General features: G+C 40.4%; 1 protein-coding gene across 1 annotated transcript; it reads right to left on the bottom strand.

The window, feature by feature from the left end:
* Positions 1-113: 113 nt before the first annotated feature.
* Positions 114-6,931, bottom strand: LOC311129134 (zinc finger BED domain-containing protein 4-like). The gene is made up of 2 exons (XM_084161426.1): positions 6,653-6,931; positions 114-4,953 (listed from the first exon to the last, which is right to left on the bottom strand). Exon 2 carries the CDS (start codon positions 4,762-4,764, stop codon positions 916-918), a length of 3,849 nt encoding a protein of 1,282 aa, XP_084017552.1. The 5' UTR covers positions 4,765-4,953; positions 6,653-6,931; the 3' UTR covers positions 114-915.
* Between the last annotated feature and the right edge of the window lie 20,861 nt (positions 6,932-27,792).

Raw genomic sequence — 27,792 nt, 5'->3', positions numbered from 1 at the left:
TCTGAACTTTTCTAGTAAGAACATATTTTGTTGCCAAACATTTTGCTACAGTGTCCCCTACCGAACATGGCCATTTTTGTACACAAAACATTGAAAAGAACAGGAACAAAGGATTACATAAGAAACCTTTATTTACAAATGACCACAATATTTGCATGGTTCCAGTCTGAATGCTTCCACATTTATCAAATTAAGTTCAGAAATCATTATACAAATGTACAGTACATTTTACTTGACAACCCATAATTTAATCCCTTGAAAATAAACTTAAAATTGTGCTAAAGAGACGTATATTTCAAACAAAATGCCTCCGGAAAATACAGCAATATCTTGCATAATATTAAAAAATATTTCAGCAAGTAAAAAGTTATTTCTAAAATCGACAGTACCATGAGCCACAAATTCACAATGAAATAATTAAATAACAAACTTAACATCTTTCAGTCACAGCATTTATTTTTGGGTCATGTGTTCATTTAGAAAACAACCCAGCATCTTGTTTCTAATATTTTAAGCCATTTAAATTGAAAAACTTGATTTGCGCATCAAAGTATTTACAGCATTTTGACCTGAATTGGTTTTGGATAAGGCACAAGGAGAGAGAAGACAAAACTTTGACATTGAAAAAAATTAAAAGACAGGAACAAATATTCACAAGCCCTACCGCTAAATACACCCCTCCCTCCCTCACACTTTTCACTGAGTCTCTGACTGATGCAAGTTCTAAGGTGTTTTGACAGTAGTACACAAAATGCAATTAAGAAAAACCTCATTAACAATTCCAAATGCGCTCATGTTTTGAAAATGAACCTCAGTGTAATATCTATTCTCCTTCAGTTACCCCTGAATCTAAAAAGGGTCATTTCACAGTTCTATGGATCTTGATAAGGAGCTCCTCATAAACAATGGTTTTAATCAGTGCTGATAATAAATTAAGGGTAGGTTGACCTTTAGAAAGAGAAGCCCCTCCATGTTTTCTAGTAATGGCATGGGCTGATTCAGAGCGCAATTCACACTGGCTGTGCTGAACAGAATCTCTGCTGGGACAATGCTGGGAGGGCAGCCCACATAGCGGACAGCGACCTTGGCAAGGTCAGGCCACAGTAACTTCTTCAGGTTCCAATAGTCCAGTGGATCACAGCTTTGATCAAGTATGTCCTCCTCCAAGTATTCCAGCACTGCCAGCTCTGATGATTTTGGCTTGTCCTCCTGTTTTATCTTGTGTCTGATGTCATCCATGAGCGCCCAGAGGTTGTCCTTGTTGTTTGAGGGAGAGCCGTTTGATGAAGCTGGGACCTCTCCACCACATCCGTTGGATAGTGAAGGCTTTGTCTCAATTGAGGTAGAATGGGACACCTGAAGTTCACTGATGAGGTCTTGTTTGCATTGCTCCGCCTGTTCCTCTGTGAACAAGGAAGTCTTGTACCGCGGGTCCAGCATTGTCGCCCAAGTGTACCTGGGGTCGTGTAGGGTCGACGACATCCTGCTCACCATCGCTTCCTTCAGAGACTTGAGCATGTTGTCAATGCCCATTGTCTCGTCGAAGAGCATGTCTATCTTCCGGTTGAGGATGTGTATCAGTGGTATGACTTGACCCAGAGTGGCGGTGCGATTGCTCATCTCCCTGCAGGCCACTTCGAAGGGCTTCAATGCATTGCACACCGACTGCATCACTTCCCACTGATCGCAACTGATCATTTCCCTGAAGTTGCACTCTATCGACATCTCGTCGACCGCTTTCTTTTGTTCCACCAGACGTTCAAGCATGAAGAAGGATGTCCTCCATTTTGAGGGAACGTCCTGGATGAGGCCATTTTCAGGTAGCTGGTAAACCTTCTGCAGTTCGGCCAACTTCTCCTTTGCTTTGTCTGAGCGATACACGCGCTCGCAGATCTTCCGAGCGATGCTTAGAAGGTTCTGGACCATCCTCTGACTCTTTATGGCTTCGCTCACAATTAGGTCTATGGTGTGTCCAAAGCACTGCATGATGACATGGTCGTTGTCCTCCAGGACATTTGCAATGGCATTGTTGTCGGTTACAGTGAATCCTTTCTTCAGCCCTAAGGAGCTGATCCAGGTGTCCCAGTAGTATTCGAGCTGCTTCTGTATATTTAGCATGTCATGGTCACAGTCTATCTGTGACACACTGAGGAGAGCGGAGCAGTGAAAGTCCTCGCCCTGAGGTCTAACACATGATTCGTATGAAACCCAGTGGGCAGTAAGAGTCAGATATTCCCGAGTCTGGCTAGTGACCCAGATGCTTGTTGTGAAATGAACGATACCACTCTCAGCCTCTTTCAGGTGTGTGAGAACAACCTCCTTCACCCTCTCATACATGTCTGGTATGGCAGTGCTGGTGAAATACGAAGAGGAGGGTAGAGAATACTGAGGTTGAAGGTACTCCAGTAATCGGTTCAAACCTGTGTTCTCTACTAGGGCTGATGGCTGAAGATCCAGTGCAAGCATTTCAGCAACGAGTTTGGTGATTTTTTTGGCAACCGGGTGGTATTCATCAAATCTTTCACAGTTTTCGTCATACACAGAAGAAGTGTCCATGAGTTCATGTTTAACGTGAATTTCAGCAGACGGCACATCACCTGAGATAGTACTGTTACTTTCAAGAACATTTCCATGAAATCTCTGCATGTGCCTGAATAAACAACTAGTTCCAAGGTTTGTCGTCTTTTTGCCCCGACTTATTGTGCGGCTACAGTGCAAGCAAACCACCTTAGTGGGATCGGAAGGGGAAATCGAAAAATGATTCCACAACTTTGATGTCTTTTTACTGAACACAGAGTTATGTGGCTTTTTCTCTTTGGCAGGGCTGTTAGTTAGTTTGGCTGGAACAGCCTCAGCGGCAGAGAGAGTAGCGTAGGGATGAGGTGAGGAGTCCTTATCATTTGTGATTTTTTGGTTTTTGAGGACATCAGGGTGCCTTCTCATTAGATGCCTCATCAAACAGCTGGTTCCAAAGTCACCCCGTTTCCCCCGGCTGATGACACAGGGGCAGTATCGGCAGAGGGCTTTAAGCTGATCCACTGGAGAGACGATGAAATGGTGCCACACTTCGGATTTCACCCGTTTCATGATTTTTTTGTTTTGTTGGAAAATTGAACTCGCCAGATCCTCTTTCAGGCCTGAGCCCTCTAGGGACAGATCGCACGGTGAGGAAGGTAAAGGAACATCCTCATCTCGGAATCCAAAGCAGAGATTGAGGGAGGAATCCTGTTCTGATTGGTTTATTGTGTCATCAGACTCCTCCTTCACATCCATGCTTTCATCTTCGTTATGGGGCACTTCGTCAGATATTGTTTCTGGGGAGGATGGAGCAAAGGGGGATTCTTTTTTAATGTTCACTACTGAGTCCTGATGCAGCTGAGAGCGAGACAATAGTGTTGGTGGGTTTGTATATGGTGGTGGGATGTTCGAGCCCTGTCCATTTTCTTCCATGACAATTTCTCTGTGGGCTCTCCACATATGGCGAATCAGACAGCTAGTGCCCAAGTCCTTTCCATTTTTACCCCTGCTAAATTCATTCATGCAGTGTATGCATACTGCTTTGGAACTGTCAGCAGGTGACAGGTAGAAATGCTTCCACACAGCTGATCTTCTACGAGAACTTGAGTTTTTGGGACTTGCAGTGAGGCGCTCACACCCACCTCCATCCATCACTTTTTTATGGTTGTTGTTGGAATGTGAGGATGAGACTGTGCCAGTGTCGTTTTTGGCACCCTTTTCTAGTTTTGGTTCGAGTTTTGGTAACACTTCTTTGGATGATGATATGTCAGAGCCCTCTGCTGGAGAGGTGGACGGTGAAGAGTTATTTTGTGAATCGGGAGTAGTAATGCTAGCTGCCAGGCTTCCATTATTTGATGAATTTGAGGGGGGTATTACAGATGAGGCAACAGAAGCAGTCAGAGTATTTGAGGAGAGGTCGCCATCTTGTAAAAGCACAGTGGGGTGAGCCCTTCGTACGTGCCTCATTAAACAACTTGTACTGAGGTCCTTCTCGTTCTTACCTCGACTGAACTCTTTCATACAGTACATACAGATTGCTTTGGTACTATCGCGTGGAGATATGCAGAAATGGTTCCAGGCAGGGGATTTCTTCCTGGGATTAGCGTTAGCGGGACTTCTCATGGATGACAATAGGCTTTGAGTGACAGCATCCATCGCAACATCATAAAGAGTGCTTGTGTACCCACTAAGCATACTACTGTAATCATCTGTATTGTCATCTGTATTGTCTCTAGTAACAAAGGGGCCTACAGAACTATCATACGATAACCTTTCATCCTCTTGGGTCCCCTCCTCCATACTGTTTGGATCCTCCTCTTCCTCAATATGTTCAGATGTGTCATTTTCTATCTTGACCTCAGTGTTTAGATGTAGGCTTTTGTTTGAAATGGCTGGAGAAGTAGGCCTAAGAGAGTCCTCTTTGTCACATGCCTCATCTGCTTCATTGACAGACTCATTAATTGTTAATTGTCCATCAACCTGAGAAATAGATAAGTTGTCTGGTTCCTCCTCGTGAATAGAAGCCACAGGGGAAGAGTCTTTAGCCAGTGTTTTAGACGGACAAGAGGTTTTTGTGTCTGCAGTGTCATGGGGGGTGATGCTGTATGATTTAAACACGTAGCCATCTTGCCCCTCAATTTTTAGACATGTTCCTTTTGCCTCTCTTTTCTTGTTTTCTATGCCATTAGTTTCTGAGTCTACTACATCTTCTTCACTCTTAAGAGAGAGGTCTTCCTCTCCATCCATGTTAGCCGACCAAAGTTCTGCGAGAAAATCAAATTTTCTTATCTAATGCAGCTTGCCAAAAGTTTGAGTCATGGGTGTGTGAGCATTTCTCACACCAACGTTTCAGTCTGTTTGTCCAGATCAGAAGGCGCAAGCTTGTAGTCCATTTTCGAATGTGTCAAGAGAAGTTTCCACCTTTTCTAGTGGGATCTGGAATGAGAGAGAAATTCAATAAACATTTATATTTCAGCAAATAAAAACAAGTTGACAGACTTGAAACTGTTTATAACATGTCAGGCTGCAATCCAAAGGACCTCACATTACCCCTAAAACAGATATTGTGTTAGGTTGTATTATATATTAGCCATGCTTAGCAGTAGGACAGTGTAGAGCAGGGGTATTCAACTCTTACCCTACGAGGTCCAGAGCCTGCTGGTTTTCTGTTCTACCTGATAATTAATTGCACCCACCTGGTGTAACAGGTCTAAATCAGTCCCTGATTAGAGAGGAACAACAACAACAACAAAAATGCAGTGGAACTTGCTTCGAGCTTCAGAGTTGAGTTTGAGGGGTGTAGAGCGATACTAGCCTACCATTATTTAGGTGATATCCCACCCAAAACATTTTAATACAATTGGTTACAATGTTGGTGCGCATTGCTTCCAGCAATTCATTTTACTTTGGGGTCCTTTAAGCCCCATCTATGACAAAATGTATAGCCTAACATTCATTGGTGACATTTTATCAATATTCAAAGTAGGTATGTTGATAATTTAATGTAAATAAATAATGGGAGTATAACTATCCAATTTATGATTGAAAAATAGCCAAGAACACAATACATTGTTATTGGTTATCAAATTAATAAATTGGTTTCATGGTTGCCACACTAAGTAAACCTACATGGTAGCCACAGTAAGTAAACCTTTTTTTATTAGCAACAATGCCTTTAGTTTGCCTATAAATAAAACTGCTTATTACACAGACACATTGAGTGTTCTTTAATATCAACTAACCCAGAACAAGAGACAAATGGGGAATTCATCGTTATTCATGCATGCAGCCAGTCTGCTACCAGCAAACCACCACGAATGTTATGTTTCACCAATATTGTATCAACCACAGACATAATCCGATCTCACAGGTGATCGGATCATAATTATGTCTGCAATCTAGACAAAACAGCTACAGTAGTATCATACTCCTTTTCTAGCTAGAACGTTATCCAATTGTTAACTAGCTAGTTAGCGTGACAGCTAGCTAGCTAGCTAGTTAGCGTGACAGCTAGCTAGCTAGTTAGCTTGACAGCTAGCTACAGTAACCTTATTTCCTGATCCAACGTTAGCTAGCTGGCTAGTACTTTTCCGGGTAGAGTTAGCTAACGAGCAACATCCAGGATTAAGGTGTGACACGTTGATTTGCTTTAAAATATTAGCCATTTCACTCACAACTCATAATTTGGAGCCCATTGAGGTAATGCTAAGTGCAAACCCTAATCTAGCTAGCCAAGTTAATAGCAGTGTCTGAGGCTAGCTAGGTATCACATTAAACCTAGCTAGCTACACAAAAACAAACATGCATCCACACACACTTCAGTCATATGGGTTTCTAAACCAGACAGTTGAAACCATAACTTAACAAACAGACTATCATTTCAACTACATATATTAAGCAGCCTATTTATTAATTGGGGACAGTGTCCGATACAGTACGGACCCTGGTCGTGCCAGTTAGCTAGGCCGCACAGGGCATAACCTGTCTGGTGAGACAGAACCAGATCCTTCCCTGGTAATGGAACAGAAGAACCACACACACACAGACCAACCGAATCAGCCCAGCACATTACTCACGACGTTGTTTAAAAAAAGAGACCCCTAGAAATCATATTAGACCAAGATAGTATACATACCTTACAATCTTTGTGTATAATTCACTGGGTTTCAGTTACTAAACTATTAAATACGACACATTTGATTGATCCAGAGTGGGAATTACTTCGTTGCTTTGTCTCCTAGCAGTTCACATTCAGCTGAAGCAGGTCCACACAACGTCGGACGGAAGGAACACGCTTTATGATGTCACTGGGTTGAAGGGTTTTCCAATATGGCGGCAGGGACAATAAAAAAACTAAACATTCGTCGATAAAGCAACACTTCTTAATAGATCAATACGTGCATACTACTTCTTGACAGACGTTATTATGCATGATTGGCATTGTGTACATATGCCATCGCCAATACACGGACAATAATCCATTTTTCTAACGGTGTTGTTTGTTTTCCTCATGTTAATCACTGCTCTTAAATTTTAACCTTACCAACGGGGTTTCTTGACCTGAAGCGTCTCTCCCAGGGGCACTGAAACCACGGGTGGGCATATGGTTTACACAACAAAACTCGACATATTTATTCATATAAACATATTTGACTTGGCTTATTTCTAGAAGCACAGGCATTACAAATTGTTATGAAAGGCTTGCTGTAGAATAGTCATTGTTCACTAATTACTGCTGAGAACAATGTGAATGTGAAATCTAAATGTTACTATATGTGGAGTGAGTCTAAATTTAGACAGTGTCTCAGCCAGCATGAAACACACATTAAATGGGAATTTGAATGTTAACACAGACTGAACTTTGAACAAATTACTAGGCTGCATGTATGTAAATCCTCATGCATGCTTTGAGGCTTCACAGGACAGGGGGCAGATGGGGCCAAAGATGGTGGATGGTTTACTCTGGCCATTTGTTAACCATTGAACACGTTTGAAAAGTTCCTGTCTGTGTAAGTGGGTGTTCCCTCTCTCGTGTGAGCATGCTTTCCCGCGTGAGCTCATGGTTCCTCCATAATATCTGCCATGCTCATGCGAGAGAGGCAACAGCTGGCTCAGAGGTATTTTTGTTATTTTAATAGGATCCCCATTAGCTGTTGCGAAAGCAGCAGCTACTTTTCCTGGGGTCCACACAAAACATGAAACATGACATATTACAGAACATTAATAGACCAGAACAGCTCAAAGACGGAACTAAATACATTTAAAAACAGCACACATATCCTACATGTCAACACATACACACAAAATATCTAGGTAAAATATGTGCCATGAGGTGTCATGTGCCATGAGGTGTTACTTAATCTGTTTTTTTAAACCAGATTTGCTGTTCATTTGAGCAATATGAGATGGAAGGGAGTTCCATGCAATAATGGCTCTATATAATACTGTACGCTTTCTTGAATCTGTTCAGGATTTGGGGACTGTGAAAATACCCCTGGTGGCATGTCTGGTGGGGTAAGTGTGTGTGTCAGAGCTGTGTGTAAATTGACTATGCAAACAATTTGGAATTTTCAATACATTGTTTCTTATAAAAATAAGAAGTGATGCAGTCAGTCTCTCCTCAATTATTAGCCAAGAGAGACTGGCATGCATAGTATTTATATTAGCCCTCTGATTACAATGAAGAGCAAGATGTGCCACACGATTCTTGTCCAGCTGCAGGTTAAGTAGGTCTTTCTTTGCAGCACTTGACCACATGACTGGACAATAATCAAGATAAGACAAAACTAGAGCCTGCTGGACTTGCTTTTTGGAATGTGGTGTCAAAAAAGCAGAGCATCTATAAAAAATGTTCCAACAGTTTGCTAAGAGCTGGCAGCAAGCTGAAAGGTCTGCTGTTAGAACCAGTAAAGGCTGCTTTACCATCAGATCAACAAATATTTTGGGGTGTTGCTATAGGCCACCAAGTGCTAACAGTCAGTATCTAAATAATGTGTGTGAAATGCTTGATAGTGCATGTGATGTAAACAGAGGTCTACTTTCTTGGGGACCTGAATATTGACTGGTTTTCATTAAGGTGTCCGCTCAAGAGGAAGTTTCTCACTGTAACTAGTGCCTGTAATCTGGTTCAGGTTATTAATCGACCTACCAGGGTATTTTCAAACACTACAGGAACAAGATAATCCACATGTATTGATCACATTTTTACTAATACTGTAGAACTTTGGATTTAGTGATCACAATATAGTGGCTATATCTAGGAGAGCCAAAGTTCCCAAAGCTGGGCCTAAAATAGTGTATGAGATCATACAAAATATTTAGCTGTGACTCTTATGTGGATGATGTCAGGTCACTTAAACGTTTCCATTCAATTGAAAGTTCCAGAACGTAAAAACTTACTGAACGCAGCCCTGAGGTGCGTTCAGTTTTATTGAACATTTGCTACATTGCGGAATGGTTTGTACTGAACGACATGTTTACCCAAAATGTTCCTGTATGTTCTTGAACAGACTTTGAGGTACGTTTACTCCCATTTTGTGGGTGTGGCGAGGTGTGGCTTAATGCCGCGTTCAAAACTGCTGGGAACTTGGAAATCTCCGACTTCCGACTTCAGTGCATTCAAGACAACTGGGAACTCTTTAAAAAAATGAGCTCCGACTGGGAAAAATAGTTTTGAACGGTAATCCACCTCGGAATTCTAAGTCAGAAACTCGGGCATCTTTCTAGAGCTCCGACATTCCGACCTGAAGATCACTGACGTCATGATATGACCTCGTTTTATCCAGAGTTCCCAGTTGTCTTGAAAGCACCATAAAACAATGAGTGATGTGTTTAAAGGCCAATGACCATGCTGACAGCATTCCCCAATCCACAACCCGTTTTTCAACAGTTCTTTCAGTACAGCACCGGTTCTGTTTAATTGAACGTTCCAAAATGTAAAAACTTACTGAACGCAGCCCTGGTCTGTTTAGTATCCCTCAGTACTTATAAGGCACACTTGAAGACTTGAGTGGCCCGTTACCATAGTAAGCTTAAAGGGGCAGCTGAAGATTTTTGTAATATTTTGGCTAAAACACTCAGGTCACAAAATATTAAATTGAGCAATATACCACATGACTTCTTATTAGTTATACAATCCTTGTTTTATAAACATTACTAAGCATGCTCATCCATTTTGATTTGTGCTTTTTTTGTATATACAGTTGAAGTCTGAAGTTTACATACACCTTAGCCAAATACATTTCAACTCAGTTTTTCACAATTCCTGACATTTAATCCTAGTAGAAATTCCCTGTCTTAGGTCAGTTAGGATCACCACTTTATTTTCAGAATGTGAAATATCAGAATAATAGTAGAGAGAATTATTTATTTCAGCTTTTATTTATTTCATCACATTCCCAGTGGGCCAGAAGTTTACATACACTCAATTAGTATTTGGTAGCATTGCCTTTAAATTGTTTAACTTAGGTCAAATATTTCGGGTAGCCTTCCACAAGCTTCCCACAATAAGTTGGGTGAATTTTGTCCCATTCCTCCTGACAGAGCTGGTGTAACTGAGTCAGGATTGTAGGCCTCCTTGCTCGCACACGCTTTTTCAGTTCTGCCCACACATTTTCTATAGGATTGAGGTCAGGGCTTTGTGATGGCCACTCCAATACCTTGACTTTGTTGTCCTTAAGCCATTTTGCCACAACTTTGGAAGTATGCTTGGGGTCATTGTCCATTTGGAAGAACCATTTGCGACCAAGCTTTAACTTCCTGACTGATGTCTTGAGATGTTGCTTCAAAATATCCACATTATTTTCCTTCCTGATGATGCCATCTATTTTGTGAAGTGCACCAGTCCCTCCTGCAGCAAAGCATCCCCACAGCATGATGCTGCCACCCCCGTGCTTCACGGTTGGGATGGTGTTCTTGGGCTTGCAAGCATCCCCCTATTTCCTCCAAATGTAACGATGGTCAATATGGCCAAACAGATCTATTTTTGTTTCATCAGACCAGAGGACATTTCTCTAAAAAGTACGATCTTTGTTCCCATGTGCAGTTGCAAACCGTAGTCTGGCTTTTTTTATGGCTGTTTTGGAGATGTGGCTTCTTCCTTGCTGAGCGGCCTTTCAGGTTATGTTGATATAGGACTAGTTTTACTGTGGATATAGATACTTTTGTACCTGTTTCCTCCAGCATCTTCACAAGGTCCTTTGCTGTTGTTCTGGGATTGATTTGCACTTTTCGCACAAAAGTACGTTCATCTTTAGGAGACAGAACGCGTCTCCTTCCTGAGCGGTATGACGGCTGCGTGGTCCCATGGTGTTTATACTTGCGTACTATTGTTTGTACAGATGAACGTGGTACCTTCAGGCGTTTGGAAATTGCTCCCAAGGATGAACCAGAATTGTGGAGGTCTACAATTTTGTTTCTGAGGTCTTGGCAGATTTATTTTCATTTTCCCATGATGTCAAGCAAAGAGGCACTGAGTTTGAAGGTAGGCCTTCAATTGACTCAAATGATGTCAATTAGCCTATCAGAAGCTTCTAAAGCCATGACATCATTTTCTGGAATTTTCCAAGCTGTTAAAAAGGCACAGTCAACTTAGTGTATGTAAACTTCTGACCCATTGGAATTGTGACACAGTGAATTATAAGTGAAATAATCTGTCTGTAAACAATTGTTGGAAAAATTACTTGTGTCATGCACAAAGTAGATGTCCTAACTGATTTGCCAAAACTATAGCTTGCTAACAAGACATTTGTGGAGTGGTTGAAAAATGAGTTTTAATGACTCCAACCTAAGTATATGTAAACTTCCGACTTCAACTGTAATGGGAGGTTTGTATCATTTGATTTACACAACATGCCTACAACTTTGAAGATGCAAACTATTTTTTCTTGTGAAACAAACAAGAAATAAGACAGAAAAAACCAAGAAAACCTGAGCGTGCATAACTATTCACCCCCACCCCCCAAAGTCAATACTTTGTAAAGCCACCTTTTGCAGCAATTACAGTGGCAAGTCTCTTGGGGTATGTCTCTTTAATCTTGGCACATGTAGCCACTGGGATTTTTGCCCATTCTTCAAGGCAAAACTGCTCCAGCTCCTTCAAGTTGGATGGGTTCCACTGGTGTACGGCAATCTTTAAGTCATACCACAGATTCTCAATTGGATTAAGGTCTGGGCTTTGACTAGGCCATTCCAAGACATTTAAATGTTTCCCCTTAAACCACTCAAGTGTTGCTTTAGCAGTATGCTTATGGTCATTGTCCTGCTGGAAGGTGAACATCCGTACCAGTCTCAAATCTCTGGAAGACTGAAACAGGTTTCCCTCAAGAATTTCCCTGTATTTAGCGCCATCCATCATTACTTCAATTCTGACCAGTTTCCCAGTCCCTGCCGATGAAAAACATCCCCACAGCATGATGCTGCCACCACCATGCTTCACTGTGGGGATGGTGTTCTCGGGGTGATGAGAGGTGTTGGGTTTGCGCCAGACATAGCGTTTTCCTTGATGGCCAAAAAGCTACATTTTAGTCTCATCTGACCAGAGTAACTTCTTCCATATGTTTGAGGAGTCTCCCACATGCCCTTTGGCGAACATCAAACGTGTTTGCTTATTTTTTTCTTTAAACAATGGCTTTTTTCTGGCCACTCTTCCGTAAAGCCCAGCTCTGTGGAGTGTACGGCTTAAAGTGATCCTATGGATAGATACTCAAATCTCCGCTGTGGAGCTTTGCAGCTCCTTCAGGGTTATCTTTGGTCTCTTTGTTGCCTCTCTGATTAATGCCTTCCTTGCCTGGTCCGTGAGTTTTGGTGGGCAGCCCTCTCTTGGCAGGTTTGTTGTGGTGCCATATTCTTTCCATTTGTTAATAATGGATTTAATGGTGCTCCGTGGGATGTTCAAAGTTTCTGATATTTTTTTATAACCCAACCCTGATCTGTACATCTCCACAACCTTGTCCCTGACCTGTTTGGATAGGTCCTTGGTCTTCATGGTGTTGCTTGCTTGGTGGTGCCCCTTGCTTAGTGGTGTTGCAGACTCTGGGGCCTTTCAGAACAGGTGTATATATACTGAGATCATGTGACAGATCATGTGACACTTAGATTGCACACAGGTGGACTTTATTTAACTAATTATGTGACTTCTGAAGGTAATTGGTTGCACCAGATCTTATTTAGGGGCTTCATAGCAAAGGGGGTAAATACATATGCATGCACCACTTTTCCGTTATTGATTTTTTCGAATTTTTTGAAACAAGTTATTTTTTTCATTTAACTTCACCAATTTTGACTATTTTGTGTATGTACATGACATGAAATGCAAATAGAAATTCATTTAAATTAAAGATTGTAATGCATCAAAATAGAAAAAACGCCAAGGGGGATGAATACTTTTGCAATGCACTGTATCGGCTATTACACGATTATAGAAAATGTGCAAATTGACTGGAAACCTGGTGGTATATGCTCCAATTTGCGTTGTGGTTTGAGGAGAACACTTACATTTTGTCAAGGCAGAGATGAGTGGCCGTGACGCTTGCGGATAAGGCAGAGATGACTTGTGGACAACAGTGGATGCATCAATTCAGGCTTCAAGTCTAGGCCTAACAGGGTTGCTATGTTCGCTGTTTTCCCAAAAATTGGGCTACTTTGAAAACGATATTGAGGGTGAAAATGTATTGGTCGCAGTTTGCAGTGGCATTTCTCTTTTAAAAAAATATTTCACTGTGACCTGCTGCTGGTGACTATCCGGCAGTGAGGCAGGCTGTTGCTGAGTGAGTGAGTGGTGGGGTGTGTATGGGGGGTGATTCATGCCAGAATTAAGCCTTGTGAAGCTACTGATACCTCTCACCAAGTCACCTAACGTCTTCCTAGTGCCATAAAATACCGGCATGAATTAACATGGACTGTCAATGGAGACACATTTTTTTTAAGGCTTCAAACTGCCGACACGTTCACGTTACGTGACGCGTACACATCATTTAGAAGTAGTGTTCACGTCATGTAACGTGGCACTGACACGTCACGTGTCAGTTTGCTTGTAAGTTTATTACAAAAGATCTCACCATGAACACCTTAAAAACGTCTACAGGACATCTACGTGTACATCATGCTTTCACGTCGTGTACACGCGACAATTACGCGTCATGTGTTAGTTTAAGTGTCTGTTTAGTTCATTATTAAAGATCTCACCATGAATGCCTTACAAACATCTGCAAGACGTCTACATGTACATGATTACATGTAATCGAATCAACTTCATTTGTCGATTTAGCTAAAATAGGCATATCACCTCAATACAAAAATTATTAGACTAGTTGATTTGCAGCCAGCCACCATTACTGTGTAGATATTCCTATTTCTCAAATCAATACGGACACAAGGGCTTCTTTGTTGGAGGTAGCCCTATTCAGAAATAAGAGGTAGCCTAGGTCTCTAGTGGCGGAGTCAAAACCACTCGGAACTCGGCAATCTCTGACTTCCGACATCAGTGCGTTCAAGACAACTGAGAACTCGGGGGAAAAAAACGAGCTCAGACTGGGAAAAAATGGTTTTGAACGGTCATCTAACTCGGAATTCCAAATCAGAAACTCTGGCATCTTTCTCTGACCTGAAAATCACTGATCGCTTTCCTCCGGAGTTCCCACTTAACCACAAATGTACCGGTTTAACAGACACAATCACTGTCACCATGCAATCCTTAGGCTATACATTTCTATGGATATGTCTTATGGTTAAAAGCAGGGCTTGAATTGAGGGGGTATGTGAGGATATAGGCCTAACCCTTGTTATTTAGATGGGCAAAAAGCATATGCTACCCCTTGTTTGCTTAGCCTTACAAAAAACAATGGTCAAGATTATATAAAGCGATCTAGGCTATAAAACTGATTAACTCCACGATTATTTCCGCATAATCTACTAGCCTATCGAAGGTCTTGCTCAGCCTCAACATCACAGGAAAATGTGGTTGTTTTTTTAACCGTTCCCTAATTTCGAATATTAGTGTTGGCTATGCATACAGCAAAATACCAAAAAGATAGAATCGGTATGGGTCTATCCATAGACCAAACAGCTTAACAGATACACTTTTTCATTCAGGAGATTCACATTCAATCAGGCTATTCATTTCAATGCAGTTGTGTTCTTACACATAACCTTAGCCTAAACGGAACTGAAAATACCCCAGCCTGTTTTGATCACAGATCATGATGAATCCTGAACATTTCAGCAGTTTGTCATTGATTTAGCCCACAATCGCCTACAGATTTGATACAAATGAAGACCTATATTTAATCTGGATTTGACAAATAGCCTGACTAGGATCCTTTGACTTTTCCCCCAATTAGGCTAAGTGTAGTCCTATTAATACACTTTTAATATTTTCCTATTAATTTGCATGGGCTAACCATAGTAATTAATGAATTATGAATTATGAATAAACAGGCATCGGGGTAAAAAAAAATAAAAAAAATTGTTTTGATGCCCCCCCATACACATTAATGTTACTTACCTTACAGATCACAAAGTCAGCTAATTTCCACTCCATTCATATACAAATACATTTGATTCATACACTGGCTTGTCTTTCTGGCATGTTTTCATTTTAAACTGGCCTTCCCTTATCGACACTGAAATAATATTATATCAGTAGTCCTCTATTATGATTTTAAAAACGTCATACCTCATTAATACACCCTTGTGGTTGAATAAATATCTATTGTAGGTCCTAAGATACAACAATCAAATGTTGAACTAACAAATACCATCAAGGGATACGTTAAAATTTACAATAATGAACACCTTGTAAAACAGCTGTGAAAACCAATCTGGCAATATTTAAGATTTAAATATATAAACGTTTATATTTTTTGGTACATACGTGTCAAATTACTTTCACAGATTTGTTGTACACTCACATGGCAATCATAGACTGAAATACTGAATTATGGTGTGTGGAATAGAGAGGAGGTGGGTGCTGTGTGGGTGGGAGGTTCTGCCTGTCACTTGTTCTCAACAGGCAGTCAGTCTCGGAAGGGGGACTCGAAGAGGCAGACTGCAAATTCCAGGCACTGATGCTCTCTTTGTTCAGAGTGTTTGCAGTGCTAGTGTTTTTTGCTAATCTGTGTATCTCACATTATGTGCCCAGTATGATCGTTTTCTTGCTCTTTCTTAGCAGATAATGACAACATGACAATAACAGTAGCTGTAGATGATGTAATGAAAAGTTGGAGGGTGGTTGGTAATGGAGGACATCAGGTGGATCCATGTCTGGGTGTTAGGCAGAATCCCTAGGTCCTGGAGAACATGAGCAGAGTAAAGGGAACAGGGTAGGAGACAGAGACATAAACAAACAAACACACAGGTTACAGGTTGATCAGGTATGTAAAAATACAGTTATTGAATGATTGAATGATTTAATTTATATGTTTGATTAGACATGCAATAATGTTAATGGCAGACAGAAAATAAAGAATAACTGTCTGTAATTGTTTATGTCAGTGGGGTTGATGAGGAGGTAAGGGATGGTCCCTGGAAAAGATAAGAGAGAGGTGAGTTGTGAGAGAAACTCCAGGGTGGTGTCATGACCACCGGAGTCATATACCTTAACAGTACCTACCTAGAAGCGGAGGTTAGTTAACGTGACCCAGTGGTTAACCTTGAGATTGACTATTTGGAGAAACCCCTGGGCCAGTGTTGGTACTGCTGACAGCATGGAGATGCCGCCCACCACGAGGAGGCAAATGCAAATAGTTATCATCAGAGATTTTTATATTCACCTCAACGGATGGTGACCCCAGCTAGGACCAAAAGAGCAGCAAGGTTTCAAAGGTCTCGCCTTCCTTTCGCCCTTCTTCCAAGTCATTCACCCGGATGTCGAAGCACTTGGTCCCCTTCTTGATTCTCCTCCGGTGGCTCTCCTTCTGTTTCTCCTGCACCTGTGCCTTGTCTCACCTTGATTGATAATAGAAATAAATGCAATTATATTTAATATTATTACTAATACATCTCTCACATATCTCTTGGAGGGCCAGAAAATAAATTAACAGCAAACAATAATTTTACCGGGTCAAAAACCTCCTCGGAGGCGTTCTGATCTGGTTCGACAACTTCCACCACATCAGGTGGAGTTTCAGTGATCTCAAAGTACGTTATAAGAAAATAGCAATAGACAAACAACACTTATGTCAATCACAAATTTGTAATACTACAGTATATGCAGAAATTGTATATAACATTGCATTGTTTACCTCAGTTAACAGCTGCGGCTCCCGTCCGTACAGCAGGCGATAGGGTGAGTACTCTGGAGGCCTGTACGCTGCTGTTGGGTGCAAAGAGAATTACCTTCAGGTTGTCCTCCCACCATTCCTGCCCATCAAGGGACTTGCCCATGGCAGTCTTGAGGGTCTGGTTGGTCCTTTCATCCAAACCTGGAGTCACCATACATCTACACATTTACATTATATATAACTCACTGTACTATCAGTGTCAATAAAAAATAAAAAATAAAAAACGATAAATTACTGAAGGCCTATGCGAAACAATGCTACAACTATTACATTATTAACCACTAACATGTAAGCTAACATTGACAGAAAGATTGCCTAGAGCTAACTAGCGCTTAGCCAAGCTAAATTTGTTTAACATCAAGCTAGCGAACTGTTAAACGCAATCTTCATACAGATATTAACACTTTAACACATTTTATTGTGACATCACATAGTTGCATATATTACCTGAACTAAACTGAGCCTTTGTTCATAGAAAATAAAACAAATAGGATCTAAAACGTTGTTGAAAAAAAGTACAGAATGTTTAAACGTACAGAAACCTCCATTACTTACAATGGGGAAAATTCCAAACAGTTTTTCACTCGGTTAAAACTCCCTTCAAATGCCTTCAAACATCCCCAAACTCGTGGACTATGTAGTTAACCATGTTACCTCAATTAAATACCTGAATGTAAAATGATGAGACGGATAAACGTTAGTCGTTTTCAGTAGTAGGCATTCTCCAAGATTAAAGAAGAACCCTCCAATGCTCCCCATTGATGTCACAGCTCCACCTAGTGGCAGTAATCATATACATTACTTTAAATGCAAATACCTGGGAGGCCTACAAAATGATACAAAATAAAACATAAAAAATATGACCATACATATTTGTGTGTCACATATACACATGGCATATGCTTGGGTACCACCTTGACATCTCTGATCTGCTTGCCTCAATAAATGAAGGCTAGAACATTGGTAGCCAGGATTAGCTATTTGTATCTAGTCTCTTAATAATTGCATAACGGTGCAAGTTAGACACATGTTATCTTTTGTTTGCATGTGAGCATGTCTTTTTTTGTCGGTCCTGTCAATGTTGAGTGATCACACATGCCTCAGCACGCATAGAAGGTTACTTTGCCTGCTTGCAAATGTGTGCTAAAAGTGGGGATGTTTCATAGATTTCTGATTATCTTAACTCCCCACCACCAATTAACCCATTAAATTATTTATTTTTACAGAAAAACACGGAAACACCACTGCAATATAGGCCTACACTCAGAAAAAAAGGTGCTATCTACAACCTAAAAGGATTCTTCCTCTGTCCCCATAGGATAACCCTTTTTGGTTCCAGGTAGAACCCATTCTGTGCCTAGGTAGAACCCTTTTGGGCTCCATTCCACAGAGGGTTCTACATGGAACCAAAAAGGGTTCTCCTTTGGTGACAGCCAAAGAACCCTGTTGGAACCCCTTTTTGGAAGAGTGTACTCAACAAGTTCAACCAGTTAAGTTTACACCATTTCATTCTGTACTCAAACATTTGCCTGGTATTCAAGATAACACGCAACATAGCACCACCACCTTTGAAGGTTTTCATCAACCTCTACTCAGACTTTAATAGCAGTGTTCCAAGAACCTCCACCAGGGGTGACTGTAGTATCCTCAAACTGACAAAAAGGAGACACAAGAGGGCACCCCATACTCATTTTAGATCCCAAGTGGTCTTTATTTTCATACAGTATGCTCTCACTCTCATCACTATCTCCTTTGCCATCTTCCATTTATGGCATTTCAACATTGACACAGAGGGGCACATCACACTCATGTCTTTTCTTGGAACGCCATACACACACACAAACACACACACACACACACACACACACACACACACACAAACACACTACTGTAGCATCTTGTTTACATTTCTCAAATTTTAGGCGTCCAGCTGAGGCCTTGGATGGATCATGTTGCAATGAGATGGGCACAGGGGTATATATGTATGTATAGTCCTTTTCAGTGTGGCGGCAAATTAGTTGAACAGGAGAAGAGGATGTGGTTGCTTGTGGAGGGAGAGCAGTGGGGGTGGTGGGTAGAACAGCTGTAGTGACGCTGATTGGTTGCTCTGGCTCATTACTTCTTGACTAAAAGAAAGATAGGTTTAGAAATTAGTTAGACATTGCCATAGTTCAACAGCTGAAAAGCCTTCATTAACATACTCCCAGTGATAGCAAAATATTCAGTATTCACTGAATGAAGTAGCCTGCACATCCCCATTTACAATTTAATTAATCAATGAAATAAATTATACTATAGCACATTCAATTACGTTATTATTGTAGACTATAGGCTACTCCTGTATCTACCTTGTACAATACCGTAATCATTGAATGAAGTAGCGTACCCATCCACATTTACAATTTAATTCATCAATTAGAAAAATAATACTAGCACACACAGCGCATTCGGAAAGTATTCAGACCCCTTGACTTTTTCCACATTTTGTTATGTTACAGCCTTATTCTAAAATTGATTAAATTGTTTTTCCCCCCTCATCAATTTACACACAATACCCCATAATGACAAAGCAAAAATAGGTTTTTAGAAATGTATGCAAATTTATAACAAATAAAAACCGGAAATATCATATTTACATAAGTATTCAGACCCTTTACTCAGTACTTTGTTGAAGCACATTTGGCAGCGATTACAGCCTTGAGTCTTCTTGAGTATGACGCTACAAGCTTGGCACACCTGTATTTGGGGGGTTTCTCCCATTCTTCTCTGCAGATCCTCTCAAGCTCTGTCACGTTGGATGGGGAGCGTCGCTGCACAGCTATTTTCAGGTCTCTCCAGAGATGTTCGATCGGGTTCATGTCCGGGCTCTGGCTGGGCCACTCAAGGACATTCAGAGGCTTGTCCCGAAGCCACTCCTGCGTTGTCTTGGCTGTGTGCTCAGGTTCGTTGTCCTGTTGGAAGGTGAACCTTCGCCCCAGTCTGAGGTCCTGGGCGCTCTGGAGCAGGTTTTCATCAAGGATCTCTCTATACTTTGCTCTGTTCATCTTTCCCTCGATCCTGACTAGTCTCCCTGCCGCTAAAAAACATCCCCACAGCATGATGCTGCCACCACCTTGCTTCACCGTAGGGATGGTGCCAGGCTTCCTCCAGACGTGACACTTTGCATTCAGGCCAATGAGTTCAGTCTTGGTTTCATCAGACCAGATAACCTTGTTTCTCATGGTTTGAGAGTCTTTAGGTGCCTTTTGGCAAACTCCAGGCCGGCTGTCATTTGCCTTTTACTGAGGAGTGGCTTCCGTCTGGCCACTCTGCCATAAAGGCCTGATTGGTGGAGTGCTGCAGAGATAGTTGTCCTTCTGGAAGGTTCTCCCATCTCCACATAGGAACTCTGGAGCTCTGTCAGAGTGACCATCGCGTTCTTGGTCACCTCCCTGACCAAGGCCCTTCTCCACCGAATGCTCCGTTTGGCCGGGCGGCCAGCTCTAGGAAGAGTCTGGGTAATTCCAAACTTCATCCATTTAAGAATGATGGAGGCCACTGTGTTCTTGGGGACCTTCAATACTGAAAAAAAAAATGTGGTACCCTTCCCCAGATCTGTGCCTTGACACAATCCTGTCTCGGAGCTCTGCGGACAATTCCTTTGACCTCAGGGCTTAGTTCTTGCTCTGACATGCACTATCAAATGTCGGACCTTATATAAACAGGTGTGTGCCTTTCCAAATCATGTCCAATCAATTGAATTTACCACAGGTGGACTCCAATCAAATTGTAGAAACATCTTAAGGATGATCAATGGAAACAGGATGCATTTGACCTCTAATTCGAGTCTCATAGCAAAGGGTCTGAATACTTATGTAAATAAGGTATTTCTGTTTTTTATATTTAATACATTTGCATACATTTCAAAACATCTGTTTTCGCTTTGTCATTTACATTTACATTTTAGTCATTTAGCAGATGCTCTTATCCAGAGCGACGTACAGTTAGTGAGTGCATGCCTTTTCATACTGGTCCCCTGTGGGAATCGAACCCACAACCCTGGCGTTGCAAGCGCCATGCTCTACCAATTGAGCTACACGGGACTACAATTATGGGGTATTGTGTGTAGATTGATGATGGGAAAAATTATTTAATAAATTTTAGAATAAGGCTGTAACGTAACTAAAGGTGGTAAAGGGGTCTGAATACTTTCTGAACGCACTGTACAGTTACATTATTGTAGAATAGGCTACTCATTTCATTGGTCTTGTCAGGCGTGGTTTTAGGTCTTCGATCTTAGTTGTGTGTTGTACCTCATTTCCCTTCTTCAGTGAAAAGTAGTCATGCATCCCCCATTCAATTCAGTTCGAGTGGGAATGTGTAGGCCTAGTGACAGTGGACAGCTCCAGCACACAATAGCATTACAATGTAAAATATTTATATACCCTATAGTACAATGGCATGTAGGGGTAGTGTATTACAATGTAAAATATGTATATATCCTATTGCACCACGTGTGTATATTTTCATTTGCATTTTAATTCATCCATGATATAAATAGTACTAGCACATCAAATTAAGTTATTATTATACACTAGCCTACTCCCTTATTGACACAGTAAATAATATTGCCTACGTGTTTTCGACAATACATTATCAACTCATTATCAACAAAAAGTAATTATTTTCAAATAAACCAAATTTACCTTAACACATTTCCTAACGATATCACAACTAAAATATAGCCTACTTACTCCTCAATCGGATCAAGGACATCTTTTATTTTATTTTATTTTTTTAGTTGAATTTTTTTTCTTATTATGGACACAGTATGCTTACATTATTAGCTATCTTTGTTATTATTTGTTGTTATTTGTTATTAGTCCCATCCTTCAACTCCATTCAATACCTCCCATCTATATCTTAACACCATCCATATAGGATTTCTATTTGCCATATATATTTCAACCGTACTGTGATGTTTTACAAAAGTTCTGAACCTTTCTATTCTCATTGCTTCTACAGATTGTGAAATAAAAATAAACATTTTTGCTAAAAGTATTATTATATTATTGATCGATTGACTAAGACTTTTCAGATCACCCAGTAATGCTATCTGCAAGGTTAGCTCCAGGTAAATATTGCAATCCTTTAGCCATTCCTGGACCTGTGTCCAAAAACAAGCTACAAATGGACAGAACCAAAACAAATGATCTAATGATTCTGTCTCTTCACAGCAAAATCTGCAGAGCTGGGAAGATTGTATCCCCCATATAAATAACATTAGAATGGTAGCAAGAATTTTATATAATAATTTAAATTGAAAGATTCTAATTTTTGAATCCGGTGTCGTTTTGTGTGTCAGTTCATAAACACTATGCAATGGGATCGGTACGTCAAAAATCTCTTCCCAACTATTTTGCAATCTATATGGGATGGCTGTCAATCCTTCGGTCCTTAAGTGAAACTGATATACTTTTTTATTTATCACAGTTTTCCTTAACCAATTATGTTCTTTAATGCAAGGCCGACAGACAAGTTCCTTACTTTCTCCCCCTTCCACTTTCCTCTTCCACTTTTGCGGTAAGGCTGCAATTATTTGGTTGTAATTTTGGGTAGAGCAGACATTTCCATATGTTTTTGTCAGCTGCATGTGCGACATAACTCCACCAGTCCTACCGATGATATCATTTACGAAGATTATACCTTTTTTTAAACATTCTGTCAAAAAATAAAGGTTTTTTGTCAATTAGTATATTTGAATTTAACCACAATATTTGTTGTATTATTTGTTCTGTCGTTTCTGGAGGATTAAATTGAAATTGCAACCAACTTTCTATGGCTTGTTTTAGAAATAGTGATATTTGGGAGATGATTTCCTTTTTAAATAACTGAAAATGAGTTGTTGTAATCTGAATAAAGGGAAAAGGCCTTTCTTGAACATTGGGTGAGACAATCTTACTAATTTGCTTGAGAACCAGTTCGGATTTAAGTATAACTTTTGTATGACTGAAGCTTTTAGTGATAGGTCTAATGCTTTAATATTTAATAATTTCTGTCCTCCAAATTCATATTCATTATATAAATAGGCCCTTTTAATTTTGTCTGGCTTGCCGTTCCAAATAAAATTGAATATTTTTTTCTCATATAATTTAAAAAACTGTTCGCTAGGCGTAGGCAAGACCATAAGCAAATAGGTAAACTGGGATAATACTAAAGATTTAATCAGGGTGATTTTTCCACAAATTGACAGGTATTTTCCTTTCCATGGTAGTAAGATCTTATCTATTTTTGCTGACTTTCTATTAAAATGTATTGAAGTGAGATCATTTATTTCCTTTGGGATATGTATTCCGAGTATATCCACATCACCATCAGACCATTTTATTGGTAAACTACATGGTAATGTACATTTTATTTTTTTGGTGATCCAATACGTAATATAGTACATTTGTCATAATTTGGTTGTAATCCAGAGAGGTTAGAAAATGTATCTAGATCCTCTATGAGGCTGTGGAGGGATTCTAGTTTTGGATTTAAAAGAAAACAATTTTTAAGCCCTGGATTTCTAATCCTCTGATATTATTATTGGATCTGATTTTAATAGCTAACATCTCGATGGCCACAATAAATAGATATGCCGATAGTCGTACTTTATCAAATGCCTTTTCGAAGTCTGCTATGAATAGCAGGCCTGGTTTCCCATATTTTCCATAGTGTTCTATTGTTTCCAATACTTGCCTTATATTATCTCCAATGTATCTTCCATGTAAAAAACCTGTCTGATTAGAATGAATAATATCCGACAATACCTTTTTAATTATATGCGCTATACATTTAGCTAGAATTTTTCCATCACAACACTGAAGTGTAAGGGGCCTCCAATTTTGTAAATGGACTGGATCTTTATATTTTCCACTTGTATCCTGTTTCAGTAATAATGAGATCAGACCTTCTTCTTAAGTGTCAGCTAATCTACCATTTACATAGGAGTGGTTAAAACATGCTAATAACGGTCCTCTTAGTATATCAAAAAAGGTTTGGTATACCTCGACTGGTATGCCATCCAACCCTGGAGTTTTCCCAGACTTAAAGTCTTTAATTGCATCTAGAAGTTCCTCCTCTGTAATTTCACCTTCACATGAGTCTTTCTGTATGGCCGTTAATTTGACATTATCAATAGAAAAAAAATCTCTACAATTACCTTCAGTTAGAGGAGATGGAGGCGACTGAAAAGAAAACATATGCTTAAAGTACTTTGTTTCCTCCTTCAAAATATAATTTGGTGAATCATGGGTGACTCCGTCAATTGTAACCAGTTTCATTAAGTTCTTTTTGGTAGCATTCCTATGTTGAAGATTAAAAAATAATTTTGTGCATTTTTCCCCATTTTCCATCCAGTTTGCTTTATTTTTATAATATATTACACTTGATCTTTCTTGAATAAGTTTCTCCATTTCTTTTTGTTTTTCCTCTAATTTAGTCTGATCCTCTATGTTACAGTTTTTATTGCCATCTATCTGTTCTGTTAGACTTTCTATTTCCATTGTTAGTATAAACTCTTTTGACCTAAATTGCTTTTGTTTTCGAGATGATTACTAAATTGCATGGCCTCTAAAGGCACATTTAAAGGTGTCCCATACAATAAGGGGATTTTCTGTACCTATGTTATGTTGGAAAAAGTCAGTTATAAATTCCTTTGTTCTAATTATAAATAAATTATCATCCAATAGGCTTTGATTAAATTTCCAATATCCTCGCCCACATGGAAATTCAGTAAGAGTAATGTATATGCCTATTATATGATGGTCCGACCGCATTCTGTCCCCTATCAACACTTTTTTTTACTTTTGGTGCCAATGAGAATGAGATAAGAAAGAAGTCAAGACGACTAGCTTGATTCAGTCTCCGCCATGTATATCTCACTAGATCAGTATATTTAAGCCTCCATATATCTACTAGTTCTAATGTATCCATGACATTCACAATTTCCTTAAGAGCATGTGGGTGATTGTTTGTGGTGTGATTTCCTTTACGGTCCATTGAGCTATTTAAAACAGTATTATAATCCCCCACCATAATAATATTATCTTGAATTGCTTGCAGGGTTGATCATTTATTATATATATTGTCAAAGAATTGTGGATCATCATTATTTGGTCCGTAAAGGTTAATGACGCCATATCTGTTTATGGTCCAATAACATATTTAAAATAATCCATCTACCTTGCGTTTCTATTTGGACAATTTGCACATTCGGATCGAAATTACTATTAATTAATATCATCACCCCTTTTGAATTTCTTTGCCCATGGGAGAAGTATATTCCCCCCCCCCCCCCCCCCCCCCCCCCCATTATTTTTTCCACGCAACTTCATCTCGAATTGTTGAATGAGTTTCCTGTATACAATAGATATTATATTCCTTCTCTTTGAGCCATGTAAATATTGTTCTTCTTTTGTTATTATCAGCTAAGCCATTACAATTATAACTGGCTATACTTATTTCACCATATACCATAATGAGATACAAGTTTCAAGTCTATATATCATTATATATGTTTGTAAATTTACCAATAAAAATACTGTAATGATTGAGTGTCCATATAGCTGTACCGTGATATTTGCATTGCTACGGAGTAACCCTTCAATTGTTTTCCACTAATTCCCCAGCTAAAGCCCCTCCCCATCCCAAGTTGAGCCGTCATCCCAGTGATCAGCATCCCACCCACGTCCCTCCGGATCCCTAAGGCCCCGAGAGGCCAGGACCCATCCATCGAAAACAGTACACAGTGCCACCCACAAAACAGAAGCAGATTAACCGCCAAAAGCATTTCCAATGCTGTCACCTCTCTCTCTCTCTCTCTCTCTCTCTCTCTCTCTCTCTCTCTCTCTCTCTCTCTCTCTCTCTCTCTCTCTCTCTCTCTCTCTCTCTCTCTCTCTCTCTCTCTCTCTCTCTCTCTCTCTCTCTCTCTATATATATAACTATTTTTAAAAAATTATGCATATCCTATTTTCCATCATTATCAATTAATATGCGTAATAATGTCGGCAGTTCATGCGTAGGATTTTAATATATAAGCCGGATTGCCATTGTATTACATTTAATTCATTGACAAGCAATTATTATCCTAGCAAATAATTCAAGTGGTCCATCCCATACCCGCCCCTCACCCCCAACATCCCCACCCCCCCACAACAGATGCCGGACAAACACACACGCACATACTCACATACTCCAACACACTCAACCCCCCTCCTCCACAATCCACCATAAAATCAGATACTCAACGGCTGTTATATCCCAGAGCCCAACTCAAGAAATAACCTGATTTAGAAGTGCACATACAGTTAAAGCTGATTGAGAAAGCATGCAGATTGAGCAGAAATTGACAACAATGTGAGATTTGATTAATCTACTTAATCTATGTCAAGTCCTAGGTGATGGAGATCAGATCCACCCTCTTCACCTGAGACACAAACACTCTGATCCCCTGTTGTAACCATTTTCCCAAGCATCTCCGTGCGGTCAGACCTTTGATTATTTTGTGCCACCTGGGCCACAATGATAAACCCCCTCTCTGATTGTCCGAGTGTGACCTGACCCCATGGGTTACTGCAGCCAGTGTTGCCAGCACTGCCACTACCTGGGTGGGCGTACCCCACCGGAATCCCCACCGGCTAGGTAAAAGGTCGTCAAGGTTCTCATTAGCAGCTTTGAGAATTTCCTTGTATATTATGCTCTCCCATCATGGGGCTCTGGCTTTGTAGGACCAACCCTGCCAGGCAGGCTCAGAATCTTGAGGGGGCGGTGCTGCTCAAGTAGGTCTCTGACCGCATTTATTTCTCTGTTTAGGCTGCATACTCACAGCAGGTCCATAAAAGAGATGGGAACTTCTCTTTGGTGTATGGGTCGCTCAGGTGGGTGTCCAGGTTATAGGGACCTCTTGGTAATTATTTTTATAGTCTGTAAGAAAACTATCTGGGCAGACACTCTTGAAAATCGCGTCTGCCGCTTGTAAAAAAACAAACGTCTGTGTTGCCGCCTGTGTCGGCGCCGATCTCTCAAATACTGTGCCCATCTCTCACTCTTTGAACGGTCACTGCTATCCGGATTCCTTGGGACGTCCCTACCCTGAACCCTAAACTATAACCCTTACCTAACACTAAACTTAGCCCTTACCTTAACAATTTTACATTTCTACTTGATTGAGGTAGGGAAATCCCAAGGATACTGAATAGCACAGACCCTCTGGGAAAGCCTATGAATTCCTGTATACGACTGAAAGCCACGGACACAACTCTTATTGGTTGTCTGATGTAGGCTACTGGGAACTGGTAACAACACAGTCTGTGATTGGCTAACAACATTTAGATCTGTATACAGCGAGATAAGATAACATACCATCCCATGAGGCGTTGAGGGAAAGACAGATTACTTATAGATTGGACAAAATATTTTCTAGGCAATTAGCGATAGCAGGAAATACACAAGCCGTAGGCTACACTATAGCTCAAGGTGGCTACATCGGAATGTCGGCTTGCACGGGAAAAACTGTACGTTTCTAACATTTATGAATATAAATATGAACTATGCACCTTATGACTTTCATTAACACGCAGGCGTCACGCAGACGGTAGTAAGGCATTGGGATCATGTCATGTCAGTCAGACGTTCAATGATAGGCGACAGCCACACGGTGGTACTGTTGCCTAGGCTGAATTTAGGCCTTTATCACCCCCCATAGGTGTGTTGTGCGTTGACAGAGAACTGCAGCATGCATCCAATATAGTCCTGTGAGTGAGAGGAGACAGAGCAGCACACTCACATGTGACAACTTTTTACCAGTTGTATTAACTTGTCATTATGCTCAAGTGGAAGTTTGAAATGGAAGTTATGGATCTCCCTCGTGTGCTTCTGTTATGGGGAAAAGTATGCAATGAAACTGACATTAAATGTGGAGAATGTTGGTCATCAAGGGCTCCCGAGTGGTGCAGCGGTCTAAGGCACTGCATCT

This window comes from Coregonus lavaretus, assembly GCF_964263955.1.
Source record: "Coregonus lavaretus genome assembly, chromosome: 5".
Lineage (NCBI taxonomy): Eukaryota > Metazoa > Chordata > Actinopteri > Salmoniformes > Salmonidae > Coregonus > Coregonus lavaretus.
This window is presented reverse-complemented; position numbering and strand designations above follow the sequence as displayed.

Bases quoted from the DNA above. Each gene is read 5' to 3' on its own strand.
- LOC311129134 (XM_084161426.1), bottom strand. From the start codon at position 4,764: ATGGATGGAGAGGAAGACCTCTCTCTTAAGAGTGAAGAAGATGTAGTA.